Source organism: Rhinoraja longicauda, chromosome 13 (assembly GCF_053455715.1).
Source record: "Rhinoraja longicauda isolate Sanriku21f chromosome 13, sRhiLon1.1, whole genome shotgun sequence".
Taxonomy (NCBI): domain Eukaryota; kingdom Metazoa; phylum Chordata; class Chondrichthyes; order Rajiformes; family Arhynchobatidae; genus Rhinoraja; species Rhinoraja longicauda.
The window spans coordinates 19,294,084-19,318,404 of NC_135965.1; the positions used below are offsets into that span (position 1 = coordinate 19,294,084).

At 43.9% G+C, this 24,321-nt stretch overlaps 2 protein-coding genes across 9 annotated transcripts in view; one reads left to right on the top strand and one right to left on the bottom strand.

Annotated features, from left to right (window-relative positions):
* The window catches only part of LOC144599502 (mediator of RNA polymerase II transcription subunit 12-like protein), a 395,150-nt gene that overhangs the window by 232,308 nt on the left and 138,521 nt on the right, over window positions 1-24,321 (top strand). The window lies entirely within an intron of this gene.
* On the bottom strand, window positions 16,034-23,653 carry LOC144599509 (P2Y purinoceptor 13-like). Of its 2 annotated transcripts, XM_078410481.1 has the most exons (3): window positions 23,637-23,653; window positions 17,863-18,756; window positions 16,034-16,142 (listed from the first exon to the last, which is right to left on the bottom strand). In XM_078410481.1, the coding sequence occupies exons 1-3, from the start codon at window positions 23,651-23,653 to the stop codon at window positions 16,070-16,072; spliced, it is 984 nt and encodes a 327-aa protein (XP_078266607.1). In that variant the 3' UTR covers window positions 16,034-16,069. The 2 variants fall into 2 exon arrangements, with proteins under 2 accessions (XP_078266607.1, XP_078266606.1); XM_078410480.1 differs by lacking the exons at window positions 16,034-16,142; window positions 23,637-23,653 and having other exon boundaries at window positions 17,766-18,815.

Here is a 24,321-nt window from a genome sequence, read left to right on the forward strand (position 1 = left end):
GCTTCTGTAAATTGTCCCTAGTTTGTGGGATAGAACTAGTGTATGGCTTATTGTGGTTGGTGTGGGCTCGATGGGCCGAATGGCCTGTTTCCAAGCTGTATCTCCAAAGTAAATTAAACTTCTCATTCGCTATGTTTACGTTCTTACTTTCGCACTGCTTCCAAACCCCTCAGCATCACCTTACACTTGGTCTCAACTTAATACCTGTTTTCCTCTCATTCCCAGTTCTAATAACTTTAAAAGGTTATTGCTTGGGATAGAGTTGATGTGGAGAGCATGTTTCCACTAATGGGAGAGTCCAGGACTGGAGGGTACAATCTCAGAATAAAAGGGTGTACCTTTAGAAAGGAGATGAGGAGGAATTTCTTTAGCCAGAGGGTGGTGAATCTGTGGAATTCATTGCTGCAGATGGCTGTGGAGGCTGAGTCATAGTGTGTTTTTTGATTGGCAGGTTCTTGATTAGTAAGGGTATCAAAGGGTTACGGGGGAAAGGCAGGAGAATGCGGTTGAGAGGGAAAGATAGATCAGCCATGATTGAATGGCAGAGTAGATTCGATGGGCCACTTGGTCTAATTCCACTCCTATGTCTTATGAAAAATATCAATGTGGTTCTTCGTTCCCCAGGTGCTGTCTGACATGCTAAATGTTTCCAGTATTTTGGTTCAGAACATGAGTAAGCGGAGCATATTGGAGAATTAATAAGTAATTGTTGATAAGCGTGGGGAGTGACCTCTTTTATTGTTACTATTGATTTTCTGTGAGTGAGTCAACAGTTGATATACTTGCCCCTCACTATTAACTTGGATTGTTTTCTTTGGAATGCCAGAGGTTGAGGGGAGACCTGGTAGAAGCACAAAAATTATGAGAACCATAGATGGGGTAGATAATCAGTATGTAATAAAAATGAACTGCCGGTAATAAAAATGTAATAAAAATGCTGGTCCATACCAAAGATAGACACAAAGGCAACATCTTCGGATATAATGGATAGGTGACGTTTGGGGTCGGGACTCTTCTTCAGAATGACAGTCAGAACCTATTTCACAGGATGGAGATATCAAATACCCGAGGACACAGCTTTAAGGTGAAAGGGGCAAACATTAAAGAAGAACATAGAGGCAAGGAACTACAAATGCTCGTTTACAAAAAACAACACAAAGTGCTGGAGTGGCTCAGCGGAAGATATGCAGGGCAAGTTATTTTTTTACACAGAGGGAGGATATGTTTCTGAACTGGAGTTCTGCACTGCAACACAACAGTGACATTTAAGAGACTGTAGGATAGGCACATGGATATGCAGGGAATGGAGGGGTATGGATTACGAGTGTACAGGTATGAGTTAGTCTTGGCAGCATGTTCGGCATAGGCATTGTGGTCTGCTCCTATGCTGCACTGTTCTATGTTCTATGACCAATGGAGCCAAATCAATGGATAGCTCCACCACTCAGGAACCCAGTCGGCTGCAGGTTTATTATTTCATCATGGGTTTCATGTTTAGTTTAGTTAAGTTTTTTTACAATTGGCGCATGTACCAACGTACAGTGAAAAGCTTTTTTTTGCGTACCATCCAGTCAGCAGAAAGACCTAACATGATTATAATTAAGCTGCCCACAGTATACAGATAATTGAATTGAATTGAATAAATTTTATAAGTCAAGTATATATACATACAAGGAATTTGCCTTGGTGGTTTGCTCGCAAGTAACAACATGATATACAGTTGACAATTAAGAATGAAACATTATAATTTAAACATATGAAGAATGACCAGAGCAAAAGGAGGCTATAGACTTTTGGTTGTTGAATAGAGCTACTGCTTGTGGAAAAAAAGCTGTTTTTATATCTGGCTATGGTTGCTTTGACAGTCCTGAGTCGCCTTCCAGAGCAAAGTACTTCAAAGAGTTTGTGGCCAGGGTGAGAGGGGTCAGAGATGATTTTCCCGCTCGCTTCCTGGCCCTTGCGGTGTACAGTTTGTCGATGGGGGGAAGGTTGTAGCCAACAACCTTCTCGGCTGATCGAACGATGCGCTGCAGCCTCCGGATGTGGCTGACCCAAACCAGACCATGATGGAGAAGGTGAGGACAGACTCTATGATGGCAGTATAAAACTGGAGCATCATTGCCTGTGGCAGATTGTGTTTTCTCAGTTGCCGCAGGAAGTACATCCTCTGTTGGGCCTTTCTGACTGTAAAGTCAATGGTGATCTCCCATTTAAGGTCCCAGGAGATGATGGTTCCAAGGAACTTAAATGACTCCACAGATGTGACTGTTGTTGATGGTAAGTGGGGGGGAGGGGGAGCTCTTATAAAGTCTACAATCAATTCCACTGTCTTAAGAGCATTGAGCTCCAGGTTGTTGCGCTGGCACCAGGACGCCAGCTGTGTCACTTCCTGTCTGTAGGCAGATTCTTCCCCATCCTGGATCAGTGCAATCAGTCCAATAATGGGTGTAATGTTTAGTGCAAGATAAAGTCCAGTAGAGTCCAATTAAAATTATCTCCAATAAGGTAATGATTGGACAAGGTCCCTCTCTTGTTGGTGATAGGATGGTTCAGTTGCTTGATAACAGCTGGGAAGAAACTGACCCTGAATCTGGAGATGTGCATTTTCACACTTCTGCACCTCTAGCCTGATGGGAGTGGAGGGAAGGGTAATGGAGAGCAACATTCTTGATTATGCTGTCTCATTGTTCCCTAAATGGCCGTTTTCTTCCTCTTTCCCCACCCTCTCTGGATGTTGCTTGCCACTCTCTTGCTTCTCAGCAATAGCAGCGGTTCCTTCTTCTCCTCCATATTCCCACCTCATCCCAACCCTGACAGTTTGAACCACTCACACTCCTGGATTGTCCCAGATCCATTAAACCTACATTGTCTGCACCTCCAGCCCTGTAATCCTGGTAGGTATGACTGTGCCTTAGTGGGGTGTACCCACTATCATTAATATATCCAATTGAGAAACAATTGGAACTCTCTGTCTGAATAATTCTTAAAACATCCAAACCCCAGCTAAACATAGAGAACCTACAACGTCTCAAGGTCTACCTCCAACAAATACTGGAGGGTGTAGCTTTAAGTTGAGAGGGGCGAAGTTTAAAGGACCACAGAGGGTGGTGGGTGCCTGGAATGCACTTCCAGGTTTGGTGGTTGAGGCAGTTATGACAGTGATTATTTAAGAGGCTTTTGGATAGGTACATGGATATGCAGGGAATGGAAGGATATGGATTATGCGCAGGTCGGCAAGAGATGGTCTTGGCATCATGTTCAGCACAGATATTATGGGCCAAAGGGTCTGTTCTTGTGCTGTATTGTTCTATCTTCGATAGAACAAAACACAAAGTTCTGAAGGAACTCAGCGGGCCAGGCAGCATCTGTGAGCGTAGAAAATTGAACAATACAGGAATAGGCCCATCGGCCCAAAATGGCCGTGTTGAACAAAGTGCAAGGTTAAACTAATCTCCTCTGTCTGCACAAGACCCATATCCCTCCATTCCCTGTATATCCATGTGCTTATCTAAAACTTGCTTAACCACCACTATCACATCTGCTTCCACCACCACCCCTGGCAGTACATTCCAGGCACCTACCACTCCCATGAAAAACTAAAACTTGCCCCACACATCTCCTTTACACTTTCCCCCTCACGTCTCAAAGCTGTGCCTTTTAATATTTGACATTTCCCTCCTGGGAAGAAAAGCTCTGACTGATTCTCGTTCCATTTACCCTCCTGATCTTTTGTTCTCCGTATCCGTCTCCTACCTCAGACTGCAATTCTTTTAATTGCTTCAATAATCCTGCAATTTTTTTTTAAATTTGAGTTTACAAATTTGAGTATGACCAAGGCTTTTTGAACGGTGTGGTTTTCAGCAGCATTGTTTGCGAGCTCAGAGCTTTAGAACTAATTCGTTAAACATCTAAATTTACTATTTTTGAAAGACCTTACGAAATTCGAAGAGATGCCACTAAATGTGATGAATACTCAAGTTTTTTCTTTCTTCAGGCTTTGTGTCACCAAAGTAAAAGTGTGCTTCGTCAGCTTCTGCTTTCTCCAGCATACTAACACACTTCCCAAAGATAGACACAAAGTGCTGGAGCACCTCAGCAGGTCAGGCAGCATCTCTGGAAAACATGGATAGGTGAGGATTCGGGTCGGGACTGAAGACCTATCCATGTTCTCGAGAGATGTGGCCTGACCCACAGAGTTACTTCAAAATTTATGTCTATCTTTGATGTAAGCCAGCATTAGCAAGTTCCTTTTTATTATATTTTCCATTCAGCTGCTGTGAATGTATGTCTGATGGCGCTCTTTCCGTTAAGGACTTGATTTTCAGTCCCATTAATTTGCTAAACACAATGAGGTGAAAAGTTGCAAAGTTGTTACCTTGTAGTGTTTTTAACTCTCTCTCTGATGATAACCCATTTGTTCCAAAAACATTGTAATGCAAAAGCAATTGAAAATCAGCACTTACTTCAGTCCTTGGGCCAAGATACTCTTTCCACACTTTCTGCTCCACCTCTGCACCGTTTCTACCTGTGCGAGTTAGCACAACACTCTCCCTGCAGAAAATCGACTGAGCAGATAAACAACGGATAACATGTGGCAATTTTGACACTCTTGAACCGTCATGAAGATTTTGAGGAAGTTATTTCTGGCGAATGAGTATCGATAGAGCACATGATTTCTGCCATCCAGTATTCACGAGTGCTTGCCAGTAAATTAAAATAAAATGTGTGGATGCTGGAAATCAGAAACGTAAAGAACAGAAAATGCTGGAAACAATCAGCAGGCCAGGCTGCATGTGTGGAGAGAGAAACAGGGCAAAAGTTGTTGTAATCTGGGGCGTGCTATCTGTGACGGCAACGGAAGCAGATTGAAAAAGTGTGGTGGAGATGTTTAGTTTATTCACACGTGCACTGAGATACAGTGAAAAGCTTTTTGTTGCGTGCCATCTAGACGGCGGAAAGATTTTACACGATTACAATCAAGCCGACTACAGTGTACAGATGCAGGATGAAGGGAATAACGTTCAGTGCAAGTCAAAATCCAGTAAAGTTCGATTACAGATAGTTCAAGGGTCTCCAATGAGGTAGATGGTAGCTCAGGACCGCTCTCTAGTTGGTGATAGGATGGTTCACTTACCTGATAACAGCTGCGAAGAAGAGTAGCTGGTAGATCTGCTGCCTCACAGCTCGAGAGACCGAGACACCAAGCTGACCTCTGGTATTGTCAATGTGAGATTTGCCTCATTCTCCCTGTGGGTTCCCTCTCTCATCCCAAAGATGTGCAGGTTTGCACGTTAAATGGACACCAAATTACTGACTTTGATTCACGCAACGAGTCATAAAGTTAAGTAGTAATAAAAAGGAACTGCAGATGCTGGTTTACACCAAAGATAGATGCAAAATGCCGGAGTAACTCAGCGGGTCAATGCAGCATCTCTGGAGGACATGGATAGGTGAAGTTTCGAGTCCGTACCCTTCATCAGACTGATCAGTTACCAGGATCAGTGGTGGGACTTCTGGTGGTTGTCAAAGTGTCACACACAATGTGAAGCAAGTCCGTTAATTCAATAACACACAGGTAAATAATCGAAAATACAATAATTTAACTACTGTAATACTCGCTAACAATAATAGTTCAAAAACCAATGTTTGGTTGTGCAACCAAAGCCATAGAAGACACCACCCTTTCCACCTTCTTTTCAGCTGTTATCAGGCAACTGAATGATCCTATCACCAACTAGAGTGTAGTCCTGACGTACCATTTACCTACTTGGACTATCCTTAATTGGACTGTACTAGGCTTTATCTTGCACAAAACGTTATTCCCTTTATCCTGTATCTGTATACGGTGGACAGCTTGATTGTAATCATGTATAATCTTTCTGCTGACTGGATAGCATGCAATAAAAAAGCTTTTCACTGTACCTCGGTACACGTGACAATAAACTAATCTAAACCACCAAACCAATTTTTGTACCCCGTTGGCCAGCTCACCCTGGAACCCATGTGATCCAACCTGCCAGACCAGCTGAGTTTGCAGAACGTTGTCAAACACCTTGCCAAAGTCCAAGTAGACATGGACCATCGCCCTCCCTTTCATCAATCCGCTTCATCATCTCTTCAGAAAGACTTGATCATATTTGTGAGACATAAGGGCCTGTCCCACTTAGGCGATTTTTTAGAGGACTACCGGCGACTGTCAAAGTCATAGTAGATTGCTGAAATTTTCTTTTACCCTACGACAATGCTGAATCAGGTCGATACAAGTTACTTTTTTAGTGAAACTAGCACCTGGCTAAGAGATTACACCGTCTTTGGAAACATCACAAAATTCCCACGCTTTTCAATGCTTCTCCGGCGTCCTAATTTTCGCTGAAATCACTGACAAGCCTGTAATTACTTGAGAGTTTTGAAATATAACATCTTGCCCGGGTTACTTGAAAACCAAGCTTCACGGTAACAAGGCATAAACTGGATTGACTTCCAGTTTATTAATAGCAGTATTAAGAAATTTAATTTTAAACGTGGTTAAATGGATTTTTCTGCGGAGTGTGGGCATTCTTTGAAAATGTACGGGAGATGCATATCTGGTTTCTGGGTTGCATATCTGGGTTGGGAGCCTACTTTAAAAGTAATCGCTGATGGCCATAAACATCGCAAAATTCCCACGCTTACCTGACCGTCAAACTGTCGCCTCCAATCTACCTGTCAAATGTCCTGACGGTAAACACAACTATTTTATGGTATCTTCAAATTACTTTACTTAATTTAATATTACGTGCTTCTAAATTCATCTGCGACTACCTCGCAAACCTGGGGACAGCTTGCGACAGCGCCCGCAATAAGCAACGATACCTGGCGACAAGCCAGCTGTCGCCGAGAAATTTCTATCCGGAAAATTTCTCTACGACGCGCCAAGATCCACTATGATTCTTTGAAGACTCCTCACGATCATGCCCACGACACCCCGGCGAACTGTCGGCGACAACCTAGTCGCCGGCAGTCGCTTTAAAATCACCTAAGTGGGACAGGCCCTATAATCTCCCACGCACAAAGCCATGCTGGTTATCCCTACTCAGTCCTTGTCTTTCCAAATGTTGCTAGATCCTGTACCTCAGAATCCTCTCTTGTTAGGGCGGCACAATGGCACAGCAGTTGGGTTGCTGCCATACAGCTTCAGAGACCCAAGTTCAATCCTGACTAAAGACGCTGTCTGTACGGAGTTTGTACGTTCTCCCCGTGACTCCATGGGTCCCCCATGGGTTTTCCATGGATTCCCCATGGGTTTTCCATGGGTGCTCCAGTTTCCTCCCACACTCCAAAGATGTACAGATTTGTATGTTTATTGGTTTTGGCTAAAAAAAAATTGTAATTTGCCCTTGTTGTGTAGGATCGTGCGAGTATGAGGGGTGATTGCTGGTCGGCATGAACTCGATGGTCCGAAGGGTATTTTTCCACGCTGTTCTATAAAACTAAAAAAAAAACGTTCCCAGCGCTGATGTTAGGCTCACTAGCCTGTAGTTCCTTGGCTTGTGCTTGCAACTCTTTTCAAATAAAGGCACAACGTTAGTGGGAGAGTCTCGGACCACAGGGAACAGCCTCAGAATAAAAGGAGGTAACTTTAAAAAGATGAGGAAGAGTTTCTTCAGTCAGAGGATGGTGAATCTGTGGAATTCATTGCCACTGACGGTTGTGGAGGCCATATCTTTGGGTATATTTAAGGAGGAGATTGACAGATTCTTCATGAGTAAGGATGTCAGGGGTTATGGGGAGAAGGCAGTCGAGTGGGGTGAGAAGGAAAGATAGATCAGCTGTGAATGAATGGCGGAGTAGACTCGATGGGCCCAATGGCCCAATCCTACTCCTGTGATTTATTAACCTATGAACAACAGCAACCCTCCAGTCTTCTGGTACCTGCCCCATGGCTAAAGATGATGCAAATATCTCTGCTGGGACCCTTGCAATTTCTTCCCTGGCTCCCTTCAATGCCCTACGATTCCATGCCCCATGGATTAATGAGAATTCAACGTTTTCTGAAGTGGGGCCCTGACCTAAACCTTTGTCTGTCCATTCCTTCCCCAGATGCTCCCTGACTCGCTGAGTTCCTTGAGCACATTATGTTTTGCTCAGGATTCCAGCATCTACAATTTCTTGTGTCAGTATTTACTCTTAACTGGTGCAGAGATAATCCTGATAACATCAAGATATACATCCCCTGTGCCGAAGGCCAAGTGATAATTTCTGCTCGATTCACACCATTTCCTCAATTTGGCTGCTAACTTCCTCCAAGTCATAAATAGACTTCAGCGATGGCCCAGCTTGTGTGGTAAAAGGCCAATTGTGGTTTAAGTATGAGACAGTAAGGCAACATTGCTGTTGGCGGTTTCTGTGCAAGCACGTGAAGACCATGGGACATGTATAGACCACCACCTCGCAAGGCAAGACCAAGGATGCGTGCAGACTCAACAACCACAACAGAGCTAAGTGTCAGACATGAGATGGCTCCAACCCCAGCTCCCTATCCACGCCCATGGATCTCCAGCCTCCCTCTGTGTCTCACCCCTTCAACTCAGCAGCACAGTGGTGCAGCAGTAGAGCTGCTGCCCAGCGCCAGAGACTCAGGTTCAATCCTGACTACAATGCTATCTGTACAGAGTGTGTACTGTACCTTCTCCCCGTGACTGCTTGGGTTTTCTCCAGGTGCTCCAGTTTCCTCACATACTCCAAAGACTTACAGGTTTGTAGGTTAAATTGGCTTTTGTTAATTGTAAGAAAATTGTCCCTGGTGTGTAGGATAGTGTTAGCATATGGGGTTATTGCTGGTCGGCATGGACCTAGTGGGCCGAAGGACTAGTTTCCAGGCTGTATCTCTTTCGTCAAGTAAACTCCATACACCTTCACCATCCTTTTCTACCTGTGTTGCCACTTTCGTGGAGCTATTATGGACTTGGACTTAGAGCATTGTGTTCAGTTTTGATCATCCTGCAAGAGGAAGGATGCCATTAAACTGAAGAAAACGCAGAGATTATTTATGAGGATGTTGCCGGGACTCGAGAGACTGAGTTTTTGGGAGAGGTTGAACAGGCTGGGAATTTAATCTTTTGAATGTACGAGACTGAGGGGTTTATTCACAGAATGCTGGAGTAACTCAGCAAGTCAGGCAGCATCTCAGGAGAGAAGGAATGGGTGACGTTTCGGGTCGAGACACTTCTTCAGACTGATGTCGGGGGGCGGGACAAAGGAAGGATATAGGTGGAGGCAGGAAGATAGAGGGAGAACTGGGAAGGGGGAGGGGAAGAGAGGGCCAGAGGAACTATCTAAAGTTGGAGAAGTCAATGTTCATACCGCTGGTCTGCAAGACTGAGGGGTGATCTTTTAGCGATGTATAAAATCATGATGGGCGTACATTGCATGAATGTACACCGCATTTTCGCCAAGGTAGGGGAATCAAGAATTAGAGGGCAAAGGTTTAAGGTCAGTGGTCCTGTGGCTAAAGTACATTGCTTCTCCAAAACAGAACAATTGCTTGCTGTAAGAGTCCAACTTTAGTTCGAAGGCTGCGAACTCACTTTGCAAACCGAAAGAATACTGCGATGAGTTATTTCCTTGTGTTAATCTTTGCACTCAAATTCTGCCATGTTGTCTATTAGTGAGATACACTAGCTGTTCGCAAGGAACTTCCTGCAGAGTCATCACATGTAAGAAGATGAGAGGCTGGTAATCAAATGCTGAGTCAGATGTTTAAAATGGTTATTGGAAGAGCCATGGAGAGGTGCAGCGGAAGGTGTGACTGGATGAAATTTTGGGAGAGAATGTAAAGAAGTTGGGAGGCCATGTACAAGTCAATGTACAATTAGTGCATAAATACATACGTTTTTGGGTGCAGAATTAGGCCATTTGGTATAGAAAAGATGCTTCTATAGGACCCTGCTTTAGCAAAGATGTTGTCAAGCTGGAAAGGGTGCAGAGAAGATTTACGAGGATGTTGTGTGGACTAGAGGGCTTGAGCTATAGGGAGAGGTTGAACAGGCTAGGACTTTATTCCTTGGAGTGCAGGAGGATAAGAGGTGATCTTGTAGAAATGTATATGATCATGAGAGGAATAGATTGGGTAAATGCACAAAGTCTTTTACCCAGAGTAGGGGAATCAAGAACCAGAGGGCATAGATTTAAGGTGGGGGGGGGGGGGGGGGGGGGGGGAGATTTAATCAGAAGCTGAGGGGCAACTGTTTTACACAAAGGTGATAGGTATATGGTACGAACTGCTGGAGGAGATAGTTGAGGCAAGTACCATCATAACCTTTCAGAAACATTTGTACAGGTTCACGGATAGGATATGTTTAGTGGGATATGGGCCAATCGCAGGCAGATGTGATTGGTGTAGGTGGGGCATGTTGGTCGGCATGGGCAAGTTGGGCCCAAGGGCTTGTTTCCACGCTGTATGACTCTATGACTCATTGTAGACCTGAAGGCCCATTGTCCAGTGGTGGAATGATTCAATGTGACGATTGTCCAAGGGCCTGAACTGGGGAAGTGCAGGTGCCCCAGACTCGTCTGGTGCTGGAGGAGGTTACAATAATAAGGAACGCTGAGGGATTTAAAAATAAAACTGAACCATTGCTTAAGCAGCAGCCACAGTAGGCCAGCAATCACAGCGGTGATTGATTAACGGGATTTAGGATGTGGGTAGCAGAAGTTTGGACCATATCCAGTGTACAAAGGGCAGGGTGAAGAAAAGCAGTCGAGTACATTAGAGCGTTCGGGTCTCTTGGTAATTAAGTCGCAGGAGGGGGCTTCAGGAGCTGAAAGGCTTAAGCAGAAAAGGAGACAGACCTTGAAAGGAGGTAATGTTAGTGGGCTGCTGACTTGTACTTAAAGGGATAAATTGGTAAGGTCTCTTTGTTCATTTCAGAGAGCTGTAGGCCCACACATTCATTCCTAGACCCCTCTCAATGTTAAATTATTAGCTTTATACTGTTTAAAATAAAACATTCACCTGGTATTTTTATGAGTCACCATTATGGAATTAGCTTTGCTGTGGGCCTGGTTTGAAAGACCATTTTCTTTTGATGGAAGAAGTGTATTATAGCGAAAATAACTATTATTAATTCATTCAGGATACCTTTGATTCTGACAAGCTGCTACTCAAGAGCATCTAGATCAGAATGTGAACGGATTACTGTTCTCTGGTAGCTCATTAGTCTATTAATAATGTAGTGCTGTGTATCTAAAGAACAAGTCAAAATTAATATTTTGTTTAATATTGGTTTTGATAATTCTATTGACTTATGGGGAGAAGGCAGGAACGGGGTACTGATTGATAGTGATCAGCCATGATCGCATTGAATGGCGGTGCTGGCTCGAAGGGCTGAATGGCCTACTCCTGCACCTATTGTCTATTGTCTATTGTCTATTGTCTATTGTCTATTGTCTATTGTCTATTGTCTATTCACTTCAGGGCCATACAGTGGCACAGCTGGTAGAGCTGCTGCCTCACAGTGCCACAGACCTGGGTTCCATGCAACCTCGGTCGTTATCTGTGTGGAGTTTGCACGTCCTCCCTGTGTGGGTTTCTTCCGGGTGCTCCAGTTTCTCAAAGACATGCAGGTTCTAGGTTAATTGGCCTCTGTAAAACTAAAAATTGTGCCTGATGTGTAGAGAGTGGATGAGTAAATGGGATAACTAGTGATAGAACTAGTGTGAATGGGTGATCAATGGTTGGCGTGGGCTAGGTGGGCTGAAGGGCCTATTTCCAGGCTGTATCTCAAGCAAACTCAAGAAAAACTAAATGTAATAATAATAATAATAATGCATTACATTTATATAGCGCTTTTCTAAACACTCAAAGACGCTTTACAGGGTTTACTAAAACATAGAAAATAAAATAAATAGATAAATAAGTAAACGAACAGAAAAGGAAAAAGAAGGTGAGGTGACGGTCAGTGGTTGAAGGCAGTGCTGAACAGGTGAGACTTCAATGATGTTTTGAATGTGGTGAGTGAGGAGGAGTCCCTGACGGTTTGGGGTAGTGAGTTCCAGAGTGTGGGAGCAGCGATGGAGAAAGCCCTGTCCCCCCAGGATCTGAGTTTGGTCCGGATGGGGGGGGGGGGGGGACAGGAGGTTAGCAGCAGCAGAGCGGAGGGTACGGGTTGGAGTGTGTCTGTGGAGGAGGTCAGTCAGGTAGGATGGGGCCAGGTTATGGAGGGCTTTGTAGGTCATGAGGAGGATTTTGTACTGGATTCTCTGGGGGATGGGGGATGGGGAGCCAGTGGAGCTTGTAAAGGACGGGGGTGATATGGTCACGGATCGGGGAGTGGGTGAGTAGACGGGCAGCGGAGTTCTGGATGTATTGGAGTTTATTGAATGTAGAAACAAGGAACTGCAGATGCTGGTTTACAAAATAAACACAAAGTGCTAGTGTAACTCAGCAAGTCGGATGGCATCTCTGGAGAACATGAATAGGTGACGAAAGAGTCCGAAAGAGTGAACCAGCATTTGCAGTTCCTTGTTATTATAGCATTTACTCTCCATGACAAGTATCACTGATTCATATTGAATTTGGAAATGTTGTGCTTTATTGAATGGACGCTCTTGTATCATTATTGATATAGGATGTGATCTTGTCAGGTTTTGAGCCTTTCCCTGTTTTTAAATTGAGAGCAATTTGTGATTGATATTCTCATGACTTATTCATGTTGCTCCAATGGTCGAGTAACAGTCTGTTGATCAATGTAACTATTATCCTGATAATGATGGAATTCAGGAAAACTCCAACTTCTACTCCACACAGCCCATGTTGGCTCACAAAATTTTAATTAGGCTATTACATGAAATCGTTTGACCACAATTTCTTCTTTTCTTTTTTTAAAAATTTTAAATTTTTATTTTTGAAAAGCATATGTACAGATGGAAATAAAAGACAAATTTGTTACAAAGTTCTTACATAGCTTCAATTTTTAAATTTTTAAAGAGAGAAAATAAAAATAAAGAAAAATGAAAAAAAAGAAGAAAAAAAAGAGTTATAACTATAAAAATTAAAGGGGGTAGATCCGGGAGACAATAACCACAGTTGTACATCCAACCCTAAACTCAAGTTTCAACTTTTAATTTTAAGACTGCAAGTGGTACATACAAAGAAAACCACAGGGAAAATGCTCAAACCACATGGAGATACGAGGATCTTCAGATGCTGGAATCTTGAGCAAAACACGTAGTACTGGAAGAGCTCAACAGGTCAGGCAGCATCAGGGGAGGAAATGGACAGATGACGTTTCCGGTCGGGACCCTTCTTCAGACTGATTAACAGCTGATGTTTTGGGTCGGGACCCTTCTTCAGACTGATTGACTGGTGACATTTCAGGTCAGGATCCTTCTACAGATTAAATCAAACCGTGTAGACAGCACCCAAAGGCAGGATTGAAATGGAGCTGTGTGGAGGTGCCAGTATGTTGCCATACTATAATTGCTTATGAAAATATTTTATATTATTTTAAAAGCTGAAGATTTTTTTCATATATATTAAAATGAATGTTACTCTATACAAATTGGAATCTATGAAGAACAGAAAGGCAGTTAAAAAACAGTTGTGTTTAGCACACCGTTAAAAACTCATTTACTGTGGTGGTCTAAATTGCACCATTCTCCGGGTTTTAACAGTTTATAAATACTTGAAATTCTTGACAGTTCACTGATATTCTGCAGATTTTAGCAAAGAAGGCTGTTGAATTACATTAACCCACGGAGGAGGAGTGAATTACTGACAGCAGCATCGGGATTATCACGTTTAATTGAAACCGTTTGTTCCCCAGAAGTTGCTGTCAGCATTTGTCTAAAATAGCATTCAAAGCTGTTGGTCACATGCTGATCCAATCTAAAGACCAGTGCTTTAGCGAAGAGTGGGAGAAATCATAGCAGTGGTCAATCAGCCTGGGGAATGGTCCCGACCCGAAACCTCACCCATCCATGTTCTCCAGAGAAGCTGCCTGACCCGCTGGGTTCCTCCGGCACTTTTTGTCCTATTCTCTTAGCTGTGGTTGTTCACTACAAATAGCTAAATCAGAGCGAAAGCGTGTACACACCTAGACATGGGTGATTAATTTGATGAAGATACAACTGCACAGAAAGTACAACAATTTGCCAACTGGAGGAGCAGCACCTCATATTCCGTTTGCATAGCTTGCAACCCGATGGTATGAACATTGAATTCTCCAATTTTACAACCCCCCCGGCCATGCCTTTCTCCCCGCCCTTTGTGCCCCACCCTGCTGCGCATCCATTTCTTCCACTATCTCGCATCTCGCATCCCCTCTGCCCTTTCTCACCCCCTCCCCATCACTTCCCCGTATCCCTCCCTCTGGCTTCACATTTCACTCTCTTCTCTCCTTATCTCACACTCTTTTGTCTCTTCTTCAACACCAGCAATTGTCCACCCATATGTCAATGAAAACCTCCCTCAACTCTATCCACCTATCACTTGTCTGTATCCATCTGTCTGAAGAATGGTCTCGACCCGAAATGTCAACCATTCTTTCTAGGCAGGGATGCTGCCTGTCTGACTGAGTTACTCCAGTATTTGTGACTACGATTTAAACTAACATCTGCGATTCCTTCCTCCACCTATCACTTGCCAGGCCTTGCCTCACCCTCACCTCTTCTCCAGCTTTCTTCCCCATTTTATAATCAGTCTGAAGATGGGTTCTGACCAAAACGTCACCTATCCATGTTCTCCAGAGGTGCTGCCCGACCTGCTGAGTTACTCTAGCACTTTGGGTGTGTTTTTTTATTGTAAACCAGCATCTGCACTTCCTTGTGTCTCCAATGTGTAAAGGGTACCATTCTGGTCAGGGAAAATTAACTGGAGACCTGTTATCTTTATCTCCAACAAACTCTGAAAACACTGCAAAACTAATGATATCATTAACCAACCTCCGTTCCATTTACAACATCTGCACTTCACTCCACCTCGGCAAGGCCAGCAGCATAATCAAGGACCAGTCTCACCCCGGTTACTCCCTCTTCACCCCTCTCCCCTCAGGCAAGAGTAACAGAAGTTTGAAAACGCTCATCTCCAGAATCAGGGACAGTTTCTTCCCGGCTATTATCAGGCGACTGAACTGTCCTCCCACCAACTAGAGAGAGGTCCAGACCTCCTGTCTACCCCTTTGGAGATGTGTGAACTATCTTTAATTGGGCTTCACTACACTTTATCTTATACTCAACGTTATTCCCTTTATCCGGTATCTGTACACTGTGGATGGCTTGATTATAATAATGTAGAGTCTTTTCGCTGACTGGATAGCACGCAAAAAATAAATGATATATATATATATATATATATATATATACATATATATATACACACACACGCACGCACACACATATATATATATATAGTTTTTTTTGTCTATTATTGTTTACAGAGTTCGCTTAAATCTCCTTCACCCTTCCAGGAAGAGCATTGCAAATCAAAGCAACCGCTTGTGCTAAGAACAATATCCCTTCATCTTCCTCTTGGTCTTTGGCCAGTTATCTTAAATCTTTGCATGTATGAAACCGCACGTCTCTGGAGTATCAGATTTTGTGCATATGGAAACCAGCCCAGCGTTCAGCTTACTATGCATCACAGATTCTGAGCACCACCTTCATTGAAACAATTTGCATATATTTAGTTGCATTCCATGTTGTGTGCTGCTAAGTATTATCTTTTGGAGATACAAGGAATTGCAGATAGAGTCATACAGTGTGGAAACACGCCCTTTGGCCAAACTTGCCCACACCGACCAGTGTGCCCCATCTACACGAGTCCAACCTGCCTGCTTTTGGTTCATATTCCTCTTGAGCATAATGCAAAGTGCTGGAGGAATTCTGGGTCCGGCAGCATCTCTGGAGGGAATGGATAGGTGAAGTTGGAGTTGAGACCCTTCCTTCAGACTACCCAGGAGATGGTTTGACCATGGGCTCATGGTCAAGGGGTAGTTACGGGGATGTGACCGAGAGCTGGTGCCTGGCCCCAGAGTGATAGAGGCCAGCCTGCCAGACTACAACCTTGTCCCTTGTCGGCGAACCAGAAACATCACTTTTCCAGTTCCTCCACAGATGCAGCCTGACTTGTTGAGTTACTCCAGCACTTTGTGTTTTGCACAAGGATTGTCTGTTGGTTATTTGAAGTATTAATTTGGCTTTTTTTACAATTTCTGTTGTGGCTATGTTAAAATGTTGAGACGGGACTCTGATCTTGGTTTTGTTGAAAGTGTTTTCTGAAGATTTATGTGGTAAAAATAAAAGAGCCTCTATCCAAATTTTTCGAAGAAAAATGTTGAAGCTCTGAGATGATTTAAGTTTCCTCTCACCAAGTTCAAGTCCCAATTCTGAGTAACACCCATTGATACAAAGTTCTGGAGTAACCGAGCAAGTCAGGCAGCATCTCAGGAAGACATGGATAGGTGGCATCTCAGGTTGGAGCCCTTCTTCAGGCGGAACAGATGAAAGAACGTAGACTGTTGGTTGAATACAGTTGAGAGCATTGAAAACACGATTCAGGGACATTTTCATCCCAGCTGTTATGAGGCAACAGAACCATCCTCATAGTGCGTTCCTGACCTCCCATCTACCTCATTGGAGACCTTTGAACTATCTTTAATCAGGTTACATCGAACTCTATGCACTAAATATTGCACCTTTTATCCTTTATCTGTATACTGTGGATAGCTTGTTTGTGATCATGTATTGTCTTTTCTTCGACTGGATAGCACACAACCAAAAGCTTTTCACTGTACCTCGGTATACGTGGCAATAATAAACTAAACTAATCAATGATATGATAGGCGATGTTGTTCCCATTTGCAAGAGCACTAGAAGTGTGTATGAAGGAACCGCTGATGCTAGTTTAAACCGAAGATAGACACAAAATGCTGGAGTAATTCAGCGGGTCAGGCAGCATCTCTGGAGAGAAGGAATGGGTGATGTTTCGGGTCTAGACCCTTCTTCAGAGTGTGAGATTTTTTGTTTGCTTTTATATGTATGTGTATGTGTGTGCGCGAGAGATTGAGACCACCAGGTGGCACTGCACGATGGCAGCCTCGCCAACGGTCTGTCTCATCCTTTTCTTCTTTTGTTATTTTTAGTCTGTTGTTAAATGTCTGCTTTTGTGTATCTTTAGTATTGTATTATGTGGGGGGTGGGGGAAACTTTTTTAATCTATTTCCTCGACGGAGATGTGACTTTTTCCGTATGGTATCTCCGTCCGCACTGCGGCCTAACATGGTGGAGCTGGCGGTCCTTTAGCTGGGGATCAACCTTTGGGAGCTGCAACCGTGGGAGCCTGCGGACTTAACATCGTAGAACTTTCTTTGGGAGCTCCAAGCCGTAGGAGCTTTGATCACCCTGACGCGGGAGCTTCGATCGCCGGCTGTGAGAGCTTCGACCGCCCCGACTGCGGATGGTTCGACTGCCCCGACCGCGGGAGAAAAGGAGGGAAGAAGATAATACCTTATTGCCTTCCATCATAGTGCACTGTGGAGGATGTTTATGTCAATTTTTATGTAGTTGCGGGTCTTGTTGCTTTTTTGGTATGACTGTATGGGAAATCAAATTCCTTGCATGTTTTTACCTACTTGGCTAATAAATTAATTACAATACAATACAACACAAGAAGGGTCTTGACCCGAAACGTCACCCATTCCTTCTCTCCAGAGATGCTGTCTGTCCCGCTGAGATACACCAGCATTTTGTGCTTATCTGCAAGAGCACTAGGTTGAAAATGACTAGTCTTATGGAGCTCCAATTCTTTGGTCTTCATTTATGATGCTCTGTGTCATTCTAAAGGTCGTCTTCGTGGTCGTTCTGTTCATCCCTTTCTTGAATATCTTGGATCGGAATGGCTTGCACAAGTAAATGTAAATTATGGGGTCCAGGCAGGTGTTTGAGGCACACAGCCAGAGCCCTGTCTCTTTTATATAGTACAAGGCGTTCTCGGTCCAGCAGTCCCTCACTTTGCCCATCTGGCTGAACGTGTAAGGCAGCCTGACAAAATGGTAGAGCGCAAAGCAGGTGAAAAAGACCAGCACAATGAGGAACACCTTGCCTTTGGTCTTTCTCTGGCCTTTGCCATCTTTACTTTTGGACCTTACGTAAGACTCGTAGACCTTCCTGGATATTACGGTGTACAGCCCTACCAGAATGATGCACACCACCCAGTAGATGATCTGATTGATGTAATTTACAATGGCATGCCACCTTAATCCAGCAGGACCCTTCAGATTGGCACACTTCCTCACCAGATCCGGCGTGGGCTCTTTATTTGACAAGATCGTGTTGGGAAGGGCTAGAAGAAACATGGTGGCCCACACGACGACAGATAGCAACTTGCTGGACCGGGTCTTACTAATGCACGATTTCCCAAAGGGCCTGGTGATCTTGTAGAAGCGGTCAAAGCTGATGAGGCCCAGGAAAATGATGCTGACGTACATGGTGAAGTAGAACGCCACGGCCGAAAAGCAACACACGAACCAACGGACCCGCCACGGAGCCAGCCTGGTATCGCTGAGGATCTTCAAGGGGAACGTCAGAGTCATGACCAAGTCTGCAGCCATGATGTTCTTCAGGAAAACGGTGAAGGGAGAGTTGCTCGGGATCTGTGAGAATATTCTGATCGCCAGGCCGTTTAGGACGATACTGATGATGAAGAGGACCGTGTAGAGAACAGGGAACACCACCTGGGTGACCCGTGTATTCCGTACACACTTCCCTGGTGAGGACGTACTCAGGTTGGAGTTGAAATGGGAGCTGTTCATGTTGGAAGGACCAAGGGTAACAGTCATTTTTATTTATGCTGGAAAACAAATAGCGAAAAGTTACTTCTCTGTAGTTCTTGATAGTGTAATCGTTGCATTAAAAAAATAGCCATATTGGATGGAATTTTGTGTTTCACCTGTACCTTCAATTCCAAAATGAAACAACTTGTAGAACAGTGATGTTTCTCAAACAAATCGGTTTATTCTAGGAAACACTGAGAGAAACCTAAGAGTTTCGAGGATTCACAGCACCCACAGGATTTTTATATTCTCATGACACAATGGTTGCATGTGGATTCTACATTTTTGAAATAATTCATCATTAATCAATTTCTACATATCGTCTCATCATTCATTGTCTTTCCTCAGAGATATCTTTAACTTTATGTTCCCTGTTATTTAGTAAACCACTCTCCCATTGTATATCAAATGGGTGCAATAAAAGTCACTAATCCCTGATGAGTTTTATTGCCCTCAGCCGAGTTTACAACCCACATGTTAATTTTAACTGAACTAGCCATGCTGTGAAACTTGACACATCTATTTATTGCCTCAGGAACATTGTTAAGTTCCCAATGACGTACATTTTTCCCATCATGCTTCCTCAGTATGTAAGCTCATTGGTTAAACATGTTACAAACTTTAACATTTTCAAAATTTCTGACATCATCACATAATTCCTAATTTGAGGTAGGACGACCTTGCTATTGAGGCAGTGCAGCGAAGGTTCAGGAGGTTAATCCCTGGGTTGGAGGGACTGTCATATGAGGAAAGATTGGAAAGACTAGGCTTGTATTCACTGGAGTTTAGAAAGATGAGAGGGGATCTTATAGAGATGTATAAAATTATAAAAGGACTAGACAAGCTAGATGCAGGAAAAATGTTCCCAATGTTGGGGCAGTCCAGAACTAGGGGACACAGTCTAAGAATAAAGGGGAGGCCATTTAAAACTGAGGTGAGAAGAAACTTTTTCACCCAGAGAGTTGTGAATTTGTGGATTTCTCTGCCACAGAAGGCAGTGGATGCCAAATCACTGGATGAATTTAAAAGAGAGTGTGGCGACTCCTGAGAGTTAGGCCACTCCTTGGCCGAACCCTCGGCACTGAGACTGACAGGGTCTGGGCACTGAGACTGACGGGGTCTGTGCACTGCCCAGCCCACGGGGTTTCTCCAGCAGGGGTTGTGGAGAGAGAGGAGAGTGAACACGTGTGCTGGCAGCTTGCTGTGTTAATGAAGCATTCCGACTGGACTAACCTGGAGTCTAGCCTTATTTCGGGCTGAACCAATCGCTCCCGCTACATTAGTGTAAGAAAATAACTGCAGATGCTGGTACAAACCGAAGGTATTTATTCACAAAATGCTGGAGTAACTCAGCAGGTCAGGCAGCATCTCAGGAGAGAAGGAATGGGTGACGTTTCGGGTCGAAGGGTCTTGACCCGAAACGTCACCCATTCCTTCTCTCCTGAGATGCTGCCTGATGTGCTGAGTTGCTCCAGCAATTTGTGAATAAATAGCTCCCGCTACATCGGTGACCCCGACGCTCCAAATTCGTCATTTTGGAGCACAACATGCAAGACGGCAACCAGCTCCCCGCTGCTCTGGGTGACCCGGCCCAGCTGAACGTGGTCGCCCTGTAGCTACCGACCTTCTGCACCTCCCAGCCGCACGTACGGTTTCAGCAGGCTGAGGCCCAGTTCCACGTCCACGGGATCACGGGCTTATTTCGGGCTGAACCGATCGCTCCCGCTACAAGAGTTAGATAGAGCTCTAGGGGCTAGTGGAATCACGGGATATGGGGAGAAGGCAGACACAGGATACTGATTGTGGATGATCAGCCATGATCACAATGAATGGCGGTCGGTGCTGGCTCGAAGGCCCAATGGCCTCCTCCTGCAAGTATTTTCTATGTTCCTATGTAAAATGCTGGAGTAACTCAGTGGGTCAGTGGATCAGGCAGCATCTCTGGAGAACATGGATAGGTGATGTTTTGGGTCAGGACTCTTCTTCAGGCTGGGTCAACCTCTCCTAATTCAAGCTCTCCAGTTCCACTCAACCCTTGTCAATCTGTGCAGTTTCCAGCTTAAACATATCCTTCCTATAGTTTGGTGACCAGAAATGCAGACAATATTCCAGCTACAGTCTCCAACGTTTTGTTACAGCTGTAAGTAGCTGTCCCACTACTTCGCAATAGTGCCTTCTCTCCAGTATGTTGAACAACTATGAAATTCCTTCTTAACTGTTTCCAAAAGGAGGGGAACAAATACATTAGGTTATCATTTCCGGCCAGGATCCTTCTTCAGATTGATTGTAGTGGAGGAGGGAAAGCTGGAAGAGAGGTGGGGGCAGGACAAAGCCTGGCAAGTGATAGGTGGATACAGGTGGGGAGGGGAGGGGTTGGATTGGCAGATGGTTAGACAAGGCTAGAGATGAGAAGACAAAAAATACATGATAAGGAATCACATTTCGCATCTAGCCTCTCACAATTTTTGTCTTTTCATCTCTGGCCTTTGTTTGATCATCTGCCAATCACCCCCCCCCCCCTCACCTGTATCCACCTATCACTTGCCAAACTATGAGCCGCCCCTCCCCTCTTTCAGTTTTCTCCCATCCAACTTAAATCAGTCTGGATAAGGGTCCCGATCTGCACCATCACCTATCCATGTTGCCCAGAGCGGCTGTCTGAGTGACTTTGCCCCTCTTTTGTAAATCAGCATCTGCAGTTACTTGCTTCTCCATGTAGCTGAACTCTCTCGACCCTGGTACTATGTATCGAGCTCTCTGCATCCTCCATGGGATTCCCTAAAGTGAGATGCCCACATTACTAATAGAACCTAAACAGTAATAAAAGGGAGACAGTGCTGTAAATACTCAGCAGGTCAGACCGCATCAATGGTGAGAGAAGTGGAATTAATATTTCAGGTTGAAGACCCTTTCGTTATGAATGTTTCCAGCATTTTCTGTTTTTATTTCAGACTTCCAGCATTGGCAGATATAAACATATACATTAAACTTATATCTGAACTATGTGCCATGGATGCATCATTTCCTTTTTTAACTCAACTAATAAAGTAAAGAATTCCACAGGTGTTTGTAACAGCCTTCTCAATTTGGCCCAACGGTCTATGTACAAAAGTTCTCGTGCTCTCTGCTCTTTCATCAACTTTAACATTTTACTGTTTGGTCTCTTACAATGTGGAAGGTGTGGGGAGGGTGCAGCGCAGGTTTACCAGAATGCTGCCAGGATTAGAGGGGACGAGCTACAAGAAAGCGTTGGATAAATTTTTATTTTATTTTCTCTATAATGCCGGTGGTTGAGGGGAGACTAGAGTGGACAGTCAGAACCCCCCCCCCCCCCCAGGGTAGAAATGTCCCTGACTACCAGGCATAGCTTAATGGAGAGAGGGGAAAAGTTTAAAGAAAACGTGCTAGGCAGATTGTTTTAACAGAGAGCGATGGGCGCCTGGAACGCACTGCCAGGGATGATGGTGGAGCCATTTACAATAGTGGCATTTGAGAGGCTTTTAGATAGGAACATGAATATGCTCGAAATGGACGGATATTGATCATGTGCAGGCAGAGGAGATTAATATAACTTGGCATCATGTTCGGCAGGGACATTGTCAAAAGGCCTGTTCCTGTGCTGTACTTTTATATTTCTAAGTTCTCATGTTACTTTTACTCTTCTCACTGAAATGTCACATTAATGTTCAGCTGCCTCGTGTCTGACCATATTTCCAATCTGACAATATTCACTCAGTGTTTGTAGTTCCCTTCCTTGCAGTCTAGTCTCCCATTAGGCAAAAGGTACAGGAGTGTGAAAATGCATACCTCCAGATTCAGGGACAGTTTCTTCCCTGCTGTTATCAGGCAACTGAACCACCCTATCACCAACTAGAGAGCGATCCTGACCTCCCATCTACCTCATGGACACCCGCAGACTATCTTTAATTGGACTTTACTGGACTTTATCTTTCACTAAATGTTATTCCCTTCATCCTGTATCTGTACACTGTGGACAGCTTGAATGTAATCATGTAACTCAGCGGGTCAGGCAGCATCTTTGGAGAAGAGGAATAGGTGACGTTTTAGGTCAAAACTCTTTTTTCAGAATTGTAACCGTGCATAGTCTTTGACTGGATAGCATGCAATGAAGATGCTTTTCACTGTACCTCAGTACACGTTACAATAAACTAAACAAGTTACAATACTGTGCCATCTGTGAATTTGGGAATTACACCCAGTCCACCCACGACCATGAATGGGAATCAAATAAACTGTCACACTTGCCATGCCTCCAGACACTTGAGACTCTTTCTGAGCTGTTAGGAGTTACACCTGCATTTAATCTGCTCCCCTAATCTATCACTTGGTATAAATATCTGTGATCATCACCAATTGGGTGCCAACTAATTAGTTCTGCATTCTGTTGGTTCGATAGCAGTTCTGAGTTCTGACGGTTCCGAGTTCTGTCGGTTCCGAGTTCTGTCGGTTCCGAGTTCTGTCGGTTCCGAGTTCTGTCGGTTCCGAGTTCTGTCGGTTCCGAGTTCTGTCGGTTCCAGGTGTATAGCTTTCAGTTCCATTTGCATTTGGATTTTGGGTTTTCTTCAGTACTTCTCGGTGAGCCTGCATTCGTGTCCTTTCTATTTCTGAGCCCACTGACATAAACAATTGCAGAGTGTTTGCCCTCAATATTTTATGCTGTAAACCTTCCAGAACTTGCTCACCACACTTTGTAAAGAATTTGCTGGTATTAGCACAACTATATTTGAATCTAAAACTCAATGTATGCACTGGAGTAACTCAACAGATCAAGGCAGTATCTGAGGAGCATTGCTTTGAAAATGTCACTTGTCAATTCCCTCCATAAATACTGCGTTACCAACTGAGTTCCTCCAGCACTTTGTGTTTTTGCTGAAGATTTTATCAACTCCAGTTCGTCGTGTCACTACATTTGAATCCATATCTCATCACTTTAAATTAACTGCACAATTAGAATCAAAAACCTTGTTTACATTTCCACTCGCTGAATAGTCTTTCCAGTAATTATAATAATACTGCTTATAGGTCTCTTTCTTTAAGACTAGAACATTTCCCTTGTTTTTCCTCTGTCCCCTGGCTTTAGATATCAGCCATGTAATGATGAATAAATTGTACTTACATCTCGAACAATAGATGGAGAGAACTTCTTGCGAGCTGTTTCAGTCTAAACCTCCGTGGCACCAAATGTATCTCCTGATTAGTTTGTATTCCTTATTTCACTCTGGTTTCCTGTTGGCAGCCGTAGTAATGCATTACATTAATTTTTAAGAATTTCCTCGAAATTCGTTGACCAAGTTTTGTTTATTGATGTATCGTTGCAGGACAAGTAAACAGTCACTCTTTGAAGCTCAGAGGAGATTTATCAAGTGAGCAGGTTGTCAGTGAATCCCGGTCAACCGATCCGTTCATGAAGTGATGATCAATGATTGATTTTTTTAAAGCGTGCAGCCACGCAACCTATTTTTCTTGAAACATTATTGGCTTCCCCACTAGA

Excerpts from the sequence above, each read along its gene's own strand:
- LOC144599509 (XM_078410480.1), bottom strand. The coding sequence starts at position 18,815 with ATGACTGTTACCCTTGGTCCTTCCAACATGAACAGCTCCCATTTCAAC.